Source organism: Pseudophryne corroboree, chromosome 3, assembly GCF_028390025.1.
Source record: "Pseudophryne corroboree isolate aPseCor3 chromosome 3, aPseCor3.hap2, whole genome shotgun sequence".
In the NCBI taxonomy this organism is placed as follows: Eukaryota; Metazoa; Chordata; class Amphibia; order Anura; family Myobatrachidae; genus Pseudophryne; species Pseudophryne corroboree.
In genome coordinates, this window is record NC_086446.1 from 889,133 (window position 1) to 902,907 (window position 13,775).

The 13,775-nt window shown below is 48.0% G+C and overlaps 1 protein-coding gene across 1 annotated transcript; it reads left to right on the forward strand.

Annotated features, from left to right (window-relative positions):
- The first annotated feature begins 78 nt into the window (after positions 1-78).
- Positions 79-13,749, forward strand: LOC135054479 (retinitis pigmentosa 1-like 1 protein). The gene is made up of 5 exons (XM_063957585.1): positions 79-117; positions 11,173-11,364; positions 12,534-12,612; positions 12,731-12,832; positions 12,986-13,749. The coding sequence occupies exons 3-5, from the start codon at positions 12,579-12,581 to the stop codon at positions 13,747-13,749; spliced, it is 900 nt and encodes a 299-aa protein (XP_063813655.1). The 5' UTR covers positions 79-117; positions 11,173-11,364; positions 12,534-12,578.
- Positions 13,750-13,775: the final 26 nt, after the last annotated feature.

Below are 13,775 nucleotides of genomic sequence, written 5' to 3' on the forward strand. Positions count from 1 at the left end.
CCGTGTAGTGACGTCAGGAGCGGCGGCCATTTTCCCCTGGTCTGAGCTCCGCCTTCCTTCTATCATTCCCACAAGGCAGCAGGAGCAGAGAGCAGCCATTGCTGTGTCTGGCAGCAGGTAATGATATTATTATTATTATTCTATAGGCTGAGCAGCTCTGGTGTCAGGTTCTGTACTACAGGGGGAGCAGCCTCTGGTGCCTTGTTATAGTGCAGCTGGAGCAGCCTCTGGTGCTGCATTATCCCTGTACAGGTGGCTGACACTCTAGTGTCCTATTACTGTAATACAGGTGGCGCAGGCCCCGCTGTTACCGTAATACAGGTGGCGCAGACCCCGCCGTTACCTTAATACAGGTGGCGCAGACCCCGCCGTTACCGTAATACAGAGGGCGCAGACCCCGCCGTTACCGTAATACAGGTGGCGCAGACCCCGCCGTTACCGTAATACAGAGGGCGCAGACCCCGCCGTTACCGTAATACAGTTTGTGTAGACCCCGCCGTTACCGTAATACAGGTGGCGCAGACCCCGCCGTTACCGTAATACAGGTGGAGCAGACCCCGCCTTTACCGTAATACAGGTGGCGCAGACCCCACCAATACTGTAATACAGGTGGAGCAGAACCCGCCGTTACCGTAATACAGGTGGCGCAGACCCCGCCGTTACCGTAATTCTGTACAGAGATAGGGGCCTGTGTTGTATTAATATACAGGGGAGCGGCATGTGTTGTCCTACTCTACAGCGGGAGCGGCCTGTGTTGCCCTTTTATACAGGGGGAGGGGTCTGTTGTGTCTTGTTACTATTATATAGGGTGAGCGGCATGTATTGTCTTTCTATACAGAAGGAGTGGTGTCGAAGTTGAAATATTGCAGTACACACATCACGTACAAACTACACACAGATGGCCTCCGTACGCGTACTTGTTCTGCCGTGCGTGGACATATTTGCAAGTTGCGTATGACCGCTCATGCGGTCCTGCGTATTAGCACGTGGTATGAGTAATAACGGTAGTATTTGCGATCGCATGGAAAAGCCATAAAGACACATTACATATTTAATACACATAGCGCACTATTTACACATAGTCAGCATGCACCAAACCAGCGAGTTACACTTGCTTAAGGGGTATAATAACAAAGGGATTCACCTTTACAGGATATGAGGGGACAGAATTAGGTTTAAGAGGTGGTGTTTGGTATCCAGCTGTAGGGTATTTTAAGAGCAATATTCCGGTGTTGGTTTGTGGAAGATAGCACGCTCCTGCGAATAGATATGCGCAGGAGCAGAATATTAATATCAACTGTATTTACTGTACTCCTGATATTCAGCGGGAACCCAGGGGAGACCAACTGCAAGTGCACCTGGACCAGACATCGCCCACCTATTCAAACCAACCTCTCCTGTACTGTAAATGACCATCCCAGTGACCAATAGATGAAGAGATTACAGTTTCCATTGTGTTAGGTTTTGGACAAATGTATAAAAGGCCACCTGCAGGCCCGGTCACACACAATCTCTGAAGGTCATCTACCTTGATTGACTGAGGACCGGACCGGGTAGCACAGGTGAACAAACGTATGTACCATTGACTGTAGCCTTTTTCTCTTATTGTATTGTATTATTGTTGTCACCCCCTGCTAGTAAATAACCGTTGGTGGGTTGGACCGCAACATAGTTTTGAAATACAATTGGTGTCGTGTCCCATTTCCTGCTAAGGTTTAAGGTGTATTTCTATCACACGTGTAGCTGCATTGTGCTCTCAGCGTGTTGGTGTGTGTGTGTATGCACTGCATGTACTTTGTACGTCTGTCGCGGCGTGGGTACGCAAAGTGTGTACACGGTACAGGCTTTTGTACGCTAACTGTGTAAAAAGTACGTAGGGTGAGGATTACATACAGTGGCTGCAGCGGCTCGAATTTAAGTGTATTAAGGTATTGCTGTTTGTCCTGTAAAATAATCAGCATTCACAGTGGCCTGTGTTGTCATAATATACAGGGGTAGCATCCCGTGCTGTCATAATATACAGGAGGAGCGGCCTGTGTTGTCATAATATACAGTAGTAACGGCCTGTGGCATCCTACTCTACAAGTCGAGCAGCCTGTTTTATAATATTTACTTTCTTTCCTCACACTCACTGCTTGACCCATTCCAGTCTGGCTTCCGTCCTCTCCACTCCACTGAAACTGCCCTTACAAAAGTCTGCAATGACCATGCTGCTAAATCCTACTCTCTACTTATTCTTCTTGACCTCTCTGCTGCTTTTGACACTGTGGACCACCCTCTCCTGCAAATCCTTCACTCCATTGGTCTGTGTGATACTGCCCTCTCCTGGCTGTCCTACCTTTCTGACCAATCCTACTCTGTCTCCTCTCATGACTCCACCACCCCCCACTTCCACTAACTGTAGGTGTCCCCCAAGGTTCTCTTCTTGGTCCTCTTCTTTTCCCTCTCTATACGTCCTCACTAGGTAAGTTCATTAGTTCTTTTAATTTCCAATATCATCTCTATGCTGATGACACTCATCTATCTTTCCTCTCTCCGGACCTCTCTCCTGCTCACCTCACTCGTATATCCAACTGTCTCTCTGCTGTCTCTGTTTGGATGTCCCAGCGCTTTATTACACCTAACATGTCTAAGACCGAGCTGATCATCTTCCCTCCCTCCCGCATAACCTCACCTCCCACAATGTCATTGATGGCACTACTATCTCCTCTAGCCCCCAAGTTCGCTGTCTTGGAGTAATCCTTCCATCCTCCCTCTCCTTCACACCACACATTCAGCACTTCTCACAGTGCTGCCATTTTCATCTAAAAAATATTTCCAGGATCAGACTCTTTCTCACCCAGAATTCCACCAAGACCTTGATCCACTCACTGGTCATCTCCAGACTTGACTACTGTAATCTCCTCCTGACGGGCACCCCTAACACATACATAACTCCACTCCAATCTACCCTCAATGCTGCGGCCTGGCCCATCTTCCTCACCAAATGTACTAAGTCCACCTCCCCTCTCCTACAGGCCCTTCACTGGCTCTCCTTCCCCTTCAGAATCCAATTTAAATTTCTCACACTCACTTACAAAGCCCTCACCCACTCCTCTCCCATTTACATCTCTGACCTTATCTCCCTTTACACCACCACCTGTCCTCTTCACTCTACTAATGCACGTCGCCTCTCCTGCCAACTGATTACTTCCTCCCACTCCTACCTCCAAGATTCTCACTTGCTGCTCCCTGTCTCTGGAATTCTCTACCTTTCCCCATCCAACTCTCCACCTCTCTACAAAACTTAAATTGGGCTCTCAAGACTCACTTCTTCACCACCCCAGCCAACTATCCTCCTAACCCTCTTGTCCATGCTCACAGTCTACCCCTTCTATGTCATCCTGGTGTGTTAGCCCTTCACCTTTTAGATTGTAAGCTCGCAAGAGCAGGGCCTTCTCCATCATGTGCCTTGCCTTCTCTTACTTACACTATCTTATACTCCATACTCCCTGTGATGGCACCTAACCCTTGGTATCCTTGGGCACTTTAAGAGTTTAATGGTATAGGCTGGCTCCTCCCTCTATGCCCCTCCTACCAGACTCAGTTTAGAAAATGTGCCCGGAGGAGCCGGTCACAGCTAGGGGAGCTCCTAGGAGTTCTTTTAGTTTTATTATTTTTTTAAAGAGAAAGGTACAGGGTGACTGTTGGCAACAGCCTTCCTGCTCCGTTGGACTTGGAGGGAGTAGGATCCAACCCTAGAGGTTAATGGCCCCTATCTCCACTGACAGGACACTGAGTTCCTGAGTGTGATGATCGCAAGCCCAAGAGGTGACCACTCACTCCCGCAGCACGGCCGCCACCTCCTAACAGAGGCCAGAAGATCGAGGTGGTGAGTATGATGCCGGCGCCCCGATAACCGGGTCACCGTTGAGAATGGCGGCACAAGGGTTGGAGCGCAGCGCTGTAAGGCTGCGCTCTGGAGGGCTCAGAGGTACAGTTGTGCGGCGCTGTGAGGGACGCCCTGGGCCAGCGCAATACCCTAAACACTGGTCACTATGGTTATTAGGGACTCTGTACTGCTGCTAGCAACGCTTACCTCAGGCCAGTATAAAATCAGAAATGCGGAAAGTCGCACCATTACAGGGGGCGGAGCTTCTCCTCAGAGCGGATCCAGCACTTACCAGCGCCATTTTCTCCCTGCAGATCACAGACAAGAGATGCTGACGGAGCGCTGCCCTCCTCATAAATCCAGCTATCCTGTGCGGTACCAGGGTGTTATAGAAGGGGGGAAAGTGTTATTCACTATTATTATTGCTGTTTAATCTATTAAGGTTACTCAGTCAGCACCAGGCATTTATTATATAACTGCCTACAGGGGCGCTGTGTGGCTGGCTCCTTATACTCTGTGTCTCTCTGAAGGTACTCTGGGGGAAACTGTGTCTGACATTTTCCTGTGTGTGTGTGTGTGTGTGTGTATATATCTCACATTACCATGTGTTTCTTGTGCTGCAGAGTGTGTATCTTCTCCAGAGGAGTCTATTCCATGTACTCAGAAATGCAATGTACTGTGTCAGACCTCTGAATCCGAACCCCAATGGGTGGCTTCTATTAAGGGAATGATATCCCAGATTTCCTCTAGGACAGCTCATAATGAGACTGAAACACAGGGTTTGAAAAGATCTGTAGAGGTTTTGTCGTATTCAACTCCCACTACCTCATCCAGGACCCCTGATATATATCATAAAAAGCATGCTCTTGCAAAAATAATGCACGTCGACACGGATACCGATTCTGATTCAGAGGACAGTGATGGGGATATACGGAGGGAGAGGCATCCCTTGCTAAGGGAGTGCAACTCATGATTGAGGCTATTAAGGATGTTTTACACATTACTGATAAGGTTCCTGAGCAGATGGAGGAGGCTTACTTTATAGACAATAAGAAAGCCTCCTTTACCCTCCCTGCATCTAAGGAATTGAACGCATTGTTTTAAAAATCCTGGGAAAACACAGAGAAAAAAATTCAGATCCCTAAAAGGTAAGTCAACTTTTCTTCCCTCTGCTACACCACCGACTAAGAAATCATATCCTACGTCTGCAACGCAGTCCTTTCGTACCGCTAAAGCAAAAAAGTCCAAATTCCCCTCCACTGTCTTTAGAGGTGGCTGGGGGTGGGGGAAATCCCGAAAACCTGCACCCACAGGTTCCCAGGATCAGAAACCTGGTTCTACTCCCTTAGAATCCTCGGCATGACGGTGGACCTCCCAGCCTGGAGATCGGGCAGGTGGGAGCAAGACTAAGAAATTTCAGTCATTTCTGGGTGTGCTCATGCCTGGATCCCTGGGTAATGCACATTGTTACCCATGGGTATAGACTGGAGTTTCAGGAACTCCCACTTCACAGATTCTTCAAATCATTTTTGCCAGCTTCGCTGACAGAAAGTGCTATCCTACAGGAAGCCATTCAAAAGTTGCTAAGGTCAAATGTCATTGTTCCAGTTCCACCTCACCTACAGCGCAAGGGTTATTATTGAAACCTGTTTGTGGTACCGAAACCGGATGGTTCGGTAAGACCGATATTAAACCTAAAGTAATTGAACCCCTACTTGAGGGATTTCAAATTCAAGATGGAGTCTCTGAGAGCAGTGATCTCAGATCTGGAGGAAGGGGAATTCCTGGTATCCCTGGATATCAAGGATGCGTACCTTCACATCCCGATCTGGCTGCCTCACCAGGCTTATCTCAGATTTGCGCTACTGGACTGTCACTATCAGTTCCAGGTGCTGCCATTTGGCCTCTCCACGGCACCAAGAGTGTTCACCAAGGTGATGGCGGAGCTGATTCTACGCCTCCGCAAGCAGGGTGTGAACATAGGCCCTCATTCCTAGTTGTTCACTCGCAAGCTGCTTTTTGCAGCATTGCACACGCTAAGCCGCCGCCTACTGGGAGTGAATCTTAGCTTATCAAAATTGCGAACGAAAGATTAGCAAAATTGCGATTAGACATTTCTTAGCAGTTTCTGAGTAGCTCCACACTTACTCGGCATCTGCGATCAGTTCAGTGCTTGTCGTTCCTGGTTTGACGTCACAAACACACCCAGTGTTCGCCCAGATACTCCCCCGTTTCTCCAGCCACTCCCGCGTTTTTCCCAGAAACGGTAGTGTTTTTTCACACACTCCGATAAAACGGCCAGTTTCCGCCCAGAAACACCCACTTCCTGTCAATCACATTACGATCCCCAGAACGAAGAAAAAACCTCGTAATGCCGTGAGTAAAATACCTAACTGCATAGCAAATTTACTTGGAGCAGTCGCACTGCGGACATTGCGCATGCGCATTAGCGACTAATCGCTCCGTTGCGAAAGAAAAATAACGAGCGAACAACTCAGAATTACCCCCATAATTCCTTATCTGGACGACCTGCTGATAAAAGCGTCTTCCAGCGAGAAGCTGTTACAGAGTATTGCTCTCATGACTCAACTACAGGATCGTGGGTGGATCCTGAATCTTCAAAGTTGCATCTGGAGCTGACAAGGAGACTGTCTTTCCTGGGGATGATCCTCGACACGAAAGTACAGAGGGGTTTCTGCTGGAGGAGAAAGCGTTGGTGATACAAACAATGGCCCGGGATGTCCTGAAGCCAGCTCGTGTATCGGTTCATCAGTGCATTTGCCTTCTAGGGAAGATGGTTGCCTCCTAGTAGGCTCTACAGTACGGAAGATTTTATGCACGGTCTTTCCAACTGGATCTCCTGGACAAATGGTCGGGATCTCATCTTCACATGCACCAGAGGATACGTCTGTCACTGAATGCTAGAATATCACTCCTCTGGTGGCTGCAAATTTCTCAACTACTAGAGGTTCGCAGGTTCGGGATTCAGAATTGGATCCTCCTAACCACAGATGCCAGTCTCAGAGGTTGGGGAGCAGTCACCCAGGGGGAATACTTCCAAGGAAGGTGGTCAAGTCTGAAATCCATCCTTCCGATAAACATTCTGGAACTAAGGGCCGTGTACAAGCGGCACATCTTCTAAAAGATCAGGCCATTCGGGTTCAGTCGGACAATGTAACGACAGTGGCCTACATAAACCGACAAGGCGGAACGAAAAGCAGAGCTGCAATGTCAGAGCTAACAACAATCATCCTCTGGTCGGAAAAGCAAGCAGTGGCACTGTCGGCAATTTTCATTCCGGGAGTGGACAACTGAGAAGCGGACTTCCTCAGCATCTGGAAGAGTGGGGCCTCCACCCAGAGATGTACGCAGAGGTGACAAGTCTTTGGGGCATACCTCCAATAGACATGATGGCCTCATGCCTCAACAAGAAGCTTTGGAGGTATTGTTCCAGGTCGAGGGATCCACAGGCAGTGGCGGTGGACGCCCTGGTAACTCCGTGGGTGTTTAAGTCGGTGTATGTGTTCCCTCCTCTTCCGCTCATCACAAGGATTCTCAAAATAATCAAAGAACAAGAGTTCAGGCAATCCTCATTGCTCCGGACTGGCTAAGAAAGGCTTGGTACGCGGATCTTGTGGAATTACTGTTGGAAAATCCAAGGCCTCTTCGAGAGGACCCTCTGCAACAGGGGCCGTTCGCTTATCAAGACTTACCACAGTTACGTTTGACGGCATTGGGTTGAACGCCAGATCTTAGCTCGGAAGAGCATTCAGAACAAGGTTATTCCTACCCTGATACAGGCTAGGAAAGGAGTAACGTCAAAACATTATCAGATTTCGAAAAAGTACGTGTCTTGGTGTGATTCCAAAAAGTTTCCTACGTTGGAGTTTCAGCTTGGACGGTTTTTCCTTTTCCTGCAAGCAGTGGTGGATGTGGGCCTGTGCCTGGACTCCAGAAAAGTCCAGATTTCGGCCTTGTTCATTTTCTTCCAGAAACAACTGGCTGCCCTCTCTGAGGTTCAGACTTTCTTGAAAGAGGTTCTGCACATCCAGCCTCCCTTTGTGCCTCCTACGGCACCTTGGGACCTTAACGTGGTACTGCAGTTCCTGCAATCAGATTGGTTCAAGCCTTTACAGGAGGTTGAGGTCAAGTTTCTTACTTGGAAGGTGGTCACACTGTTGGCATTGGCATCTGCTAGACGTGTGTCGGAATTGCGGGCATTGTCCTACAAGAGCCCCTACTTGATTCTTCATGAAGATAGAGCTGAGCTAAGGATCAGGACGCATCAGCAATTTCTTCCGAAAGTTGTGTCGGCTTTTCATATCAATCAACCTATTGTGGTGCCAGTGGCTACTGACTCCTCAATTACTTCAAGGTCCTTGGATGTTGTAAGGGCTTTGAAGATTTATGTGAAGAGAACTTCCCTTCACAGAAAGTCAGACGCTCTGTTTGTCCTTTATGATCCCAACAAGGTTGGGTGGGCTGCTTCTAAGACAATTTCTCGCTGGATCAGGTTTACTATGCAGCATGCTTATTCTACGGCAGGATTGCCATGTACTACATCTGTTAAGGCCCACTCTACCCGTAAAGTGGGTTCTTCCTGGGCGGCTGCCCGGGGTGTCTCGGCTTTACAACTTTGCCGAGCAGCTACTTGGTCTGGGTCAAACACGTTTACTAAGTTTTACAAGTTCGATACTTTGGCCTCTGTGGACCTAAAGTTTGGTCAAGCAAGTTCTGCAGGAGCCTCTGCGCTCTCCCTTCCGTACTGTGAGCTTTGGTACATCCCCATGGTACTAATGTGGACCCCAGTATCCTCTAGGACAGGCATTCCCAACCACGGTCCTCAAGGCACACCAACAGTGCAGGTTTTAGTGATATCCAGGCTGCAGCACAGATGGTTAAATCAAAATGACTGAGCTACTAATTAAGTCACCTGTGCTGAAGCCTGGATATCACCAAAACCTGCGTGCCTTGAGGACCGTGCTTGGGAATGCCTGCTCTAGGACATAAGAGAATATAGGATTTTAATTACCTACCGGTAAATCCTTTTCTCATAGTCCGTAGAGGCGCTTCGTTTTCCTGCAGTTGTTACTTGGATCAGTACTGCCTTGTTCCTTGGTTAAGTACTGTTGTTCAGTCGTTACTGAATCGCTTCAAGCTGGTTAGCTTGGGTTTCTGTTGTTATGTGTGAGCTGGTGTGAATCTCACCACAATCTGTGTATTTCCTTCTCTCGAAGTATGTTGTCTCCTCGGGCACAGTTTCTAGACTGAGTCTGGTAGGAGGGGCATAGAGAAAGGAGACAGCCCACACTATTAAACTCTTAAAGTGCCAATGGCTCCTGGTGGACCCGTCAATACACCCCCAGGGCACAACAGCCAGCAGCTTGTAATGAGTCAAATTGACTCATTACAAGCCGCCTGTTCTGTGCTGTGTGCGCCGCGCTGGAGTAGCCGGAGGCAGGGGAGGAGGAGAAGGGACGGGGACTGGAGCCACAGCAGCGCTATGTAATTGGTAGTGGCGCCGCTGCATCAGTCCCCTCTCCTACCATATTGGCTGCCCAGCGCTGCTGTGAATGCTGGGATGCGCTTCCCTCGAGGCATTCACAGCGGCAGCCAGCCAATACGGAAGGAGAGAGGACTGCTACATGAGCGCCTCTACCAATTACATAGTGCTGCTGCGGCTCCAGTTCCCGTCCCTCCTCCTTTCCTGCCCGGGATCTGCCAGCACTGAGGAGCCTGACTGCCAACGGGGAGAGACGGTAAGTATCTATCTCTCTATCTCTATCTCTCTATCCTGTCTGCCACAATGTGTAAAAAGGGGGACTGGCTGCCGTAATGTGTAAAAAGGGGGACGCTGTCTGCCGTAATGTGTAAAAAGAGGGACGCTGTCTGCCGTAATGTGTAAAAAGAGGGACGCTGTCTGCCGTAATGTGTAAAAAGGGGGACACTGTCTGCCATAATGTGTAAAAAGGGGGGCGCTGTCTGCCATAATGTGTAAAAAGGGGGGCGCTGTCTACCGTAATGTGTAAAAAGGGGACGCTGTTTGCCGTAATGTGTAAAAAGGGGACGCTGTCTGCCGTAATGTGTAAAAAGGGGATGCTGTCTGCCGTAATGTGTAAAAAGGGGACTCTGTCTGCCGTAATGTGTAAAAAGGTGACTCTGTCTGCCGTAATGTGTAAAAAAGGAAACGCTGTCTGCCGAATGTGTAGAAATGGGGACTGGCTGCCGTAATGTGTAAAAAGGGGGACTGTCTGCCGTAATGTGTAAAAGGGGCTCTACCTGGTGTGGTGCTACTGTTCAGCGTAATTTGAGTAATGGAGACTACTGTGCACCGTAGTATGAATTGGTATTATTTTGTGGCTACGCCCCTTCCCCATTAAGCCACGCTCTATACATTTTGCGCGCGCCTACGGCGCGCAATACCCTTGTCTTAAGTAGAGGGGGCGCTGATACCGTTTCTTGCACACAGCACTAAAATGCCTAGTTATAGCACTGCCTTATGGCACCATATAAATAAATTATAATACTAAATTGTTTTCTTTAACTGATACAATTCACCATAATTGTTTCTTCTAAATGCTTTGCATCCATTTATTGTTGAAACATTAGTATGCAAGATTTACAGTATGATCGTATCATTACAGTGACATGACTGGGGAGGTGAAGTTATCTGGGAGCATCACAGTGATGTCACTTATATTTATAGTAATAAAACAAGGACATGACTGGGGAGGTGAGAGGATCTGGGAGCATCACAGTGATGTCACTTATATTTATAGTAATGATACAAGGACATGACTGGAGAGGTGAGGGGCTCAGGGAGCATCACTGTGACATAATTTCTTATATCTATAGAAGTAGTACAGGGACATGACTGGGGAGGTGAGGGGATCTGGTAATGTCACAGTGACATCACTTATATCTATAGTAATAATACAGGGACACTACTGAGGAGGTGAGGGGATCTGGGAGTGTCACAGTGACATCACCTATATCTATAGTAATAAAACAAGGACATGACTGGGGAGGTGAGGGGGTCTGGAGGCATCATAGTGACATCACTTATATCTATAATAATAATAATACAAGTACGTGACTGGGGAGGTGAGGGGTCTGGGCGCATCACAGTGACATCACTTATATCTCTAGTAATAATACAGGGACATGACGGGAGGTGAGAGGGTCTGGGAGTGTCACAGTGACATTAGTTATATCTATAGTAATAATACAGGGACATGACTGAGGAGGTGAGGGGATCTGGGAGTATTTACAATTATATTGATGTTTCCCTCATTTCGCAGGATTACACAGTAGTGAAGAAGACATCTGCTAAGTGTGAGACACCTAGAAGCCATCCCTGTGTGTCAGGAGGACTGTGCAGGACCCAGATCCCCATCACGGTGCCTCCACCTCACTTACTGATACATGAGCGACACAATGACCATAAGATCCTGAAACTCACCAACAAGATAATTCAGCTGCTGACTGGACAGGTGACTGCTGGGAATGGGGCATTATACAGTAACACCGGGGGATGTGTCTGGGTGATGACTGGAGAGGTGACTGCCGGGAATGGGACCTTATACAGTAACACCGGTGGATGTGTCTGGGTGATAACTGGAGAGGTGACTGCCGGGAATGGGACATTATACAGTAACACCAGGGAATGTGTTTGGTTGATGACTAGAGAGGTGACTGCTGGGAATGGGGCATTATACAGTAACACCGGGGGATGTGTCTGGGTGATGACTGGAGTGGTGACTGCTGGGAATGTGACATTATACAGTAACACCGGGGGACGTGTCTGGGTGATGACTGGAGAGGTGACTGCTGGGAATGGGACATTATACAGTAACTCCGGGGGATGTGTTTGGGTGATAACTGGAGAGGTCACTGCCGGGAATGGGACATTATACAGTAACACCGGGGTATGTGTCTGGGTGATGACTGGAGAGGTGACTGCTGGGAATGGGACATTATACAGTAACACCGGGGGATGTGTCTGGGTGATGACTGGAGAGGTGACTGCTGGGAATGGGACATTATACAGTAACACCGGGGGACGTGTCTGGGTGATGACTGGAGAGGTGACTGCTGGGAATTGGACATTATACAGTAACACCAAGGGAAGTGGCTGGGTGATGACTGGAGAGGTGACTGCTGGGAATGGGGCATTATAAAGTAACACCAGGGGATGTGTCCAGGTGGTCACTGGAGAGGCGACTGCTGGGAATGGGGAATTATACAGTAACACCGGGGGATGTGTCTGGGTGATGACTGGAGAGGTGACTGCTGTGAATGGGACATTATACAGTAACACCGGGGGATGTGTCTGGGTGATGACTGGAGAGGTGACTGCAGGGAATGGGGCATTATACAGTAACACCAGGAGATGTGTCTGGGTGATGACTGGAGAGGTGACTGCTGGGAATGGGGCATTATACAGTAACACCAGGGGATGTGTCTGGGTGATGACTGGTGAGGTGACTGCCTGGAATGGGGCATTATACAGTAACACCGGGGGAGTGTCTGGGTGATGACTGGAGAGGTGACTGCCGGGAATGGGGCATTATACAGTAACACCAGGGGATGTGTCTGGGTGATGACTGTGTGTGTCAGGTGTCTAAGGTGTCAGGATGTCACTGTCTATGTCTCCATGCAGGAGGAGGAGTATATAGAGGAACACAGGGGTCTGTACAAGGACGTGATGATGGAGAATCACCGGCCCCTCACATCACTGGGTAAGAGGAGACTGTCATGTATTGTACAGGGGAGAGCAGGTATGGGGCCCCCTATATACACACATCATCTGATAATCACATATATACACTGTACTCAGTCACTGTGTGTCTCCTACAGATGGGCCCAGTAACAGAGATACCCCAGAGAGATGTCCCCGTCCTCTGTATTCCCAGGATTGTACAGAGGAGAATCACAGGATCCCACAGGAGGATCAGGTACGTGGGATTTAGGGTCTCTCTAATATACCAAAGTGACTGTCACTATATGATCTGTAGAGGAGCTGTGTGTCTTATACACTGATATTATACTGTTTCACCTCAGTTTAATCTGACTGCAAATGTCATTATAGCGTTTTTTGTTTTTTTTAGGTAGAACGTCTGTCTGATATTAAAACAGAAGATATAGAGGGAGAAGAAGAGACGTATGTGACTGATATAGAGGCAGAAGATACAGAGGGAGAAGAAGAGACCTATGTGATTGATATAAAGGCAGAAGATATAGAGGGAGAAGAAGAGACGTATGTGACTGATATAAAGGCAGAAGATACAGAGGGAGAAGAAGAGACGTATGTGACTGATATGAAGGCAGAAGATATAGAGGGAGAAGAAGAGACGTATGTGACTGATATAAAGGCAGAAGATATAGAGGGAGAAGAAGAGACGTATGTGACTGATATAAAGGCAGAAGATATAGAGGGAGAAGAAGAGATGTATGTGACTGATATAAAGGCAGAAGATACAGAGGGAGAAGAAGAGACGTATGTGACTGATATAAAGGCAGAAGATACAATGGGAGAAGAAGAGACGTATATGACTGATATAAAGGCAGAAGATATAGAGGGAGAAGAAGAGACGTATGTGACGGATATAAAGGCAGAAGATACAGAGGGAGAAGAAGAGACGTATGTGACTGATATAAAGGCAGAAGATATAGAGGGAGAAGAAGAGACGTATGTGACGGATATAAAGGCAGAAGATATAGAGGGAGAAGAAGAGACGTATGTGACTGATATGAAGGGAGAAGAAGAGACGTATGTGACTGATATAAAGGCAGAAGATATAGAGGGAGAAGAAGAGACATATGTGAATGATATAAAGGCAGAAGATATAGAGGGAGAAAAAGAGACATGTGAATGATATAAAGGCAGAAGATATAGAGGGAG

Coding starts and splice junctions, on each gene's coding strand:
- LOC135054479 (XM_063957585.1), top strand. CDS start 12,579: ATGATGGAGAATCACCGGCCCCTCACATCACTGG. Junction 12,613..12,730: donor CCGGCCCCTCACATCACTGG/GTAAGAGGAGAC, acceptor TGTCTCCTACAG/ATGGGCCCAGTAACAGAGAT. Junction 12,833..12,985: donor CCCACAGGAGGATCAGGTAC/GTGGGATTTAGG, acceptor TTTTTTAGGTAG/AACGTCTGTCTGATATTAAA.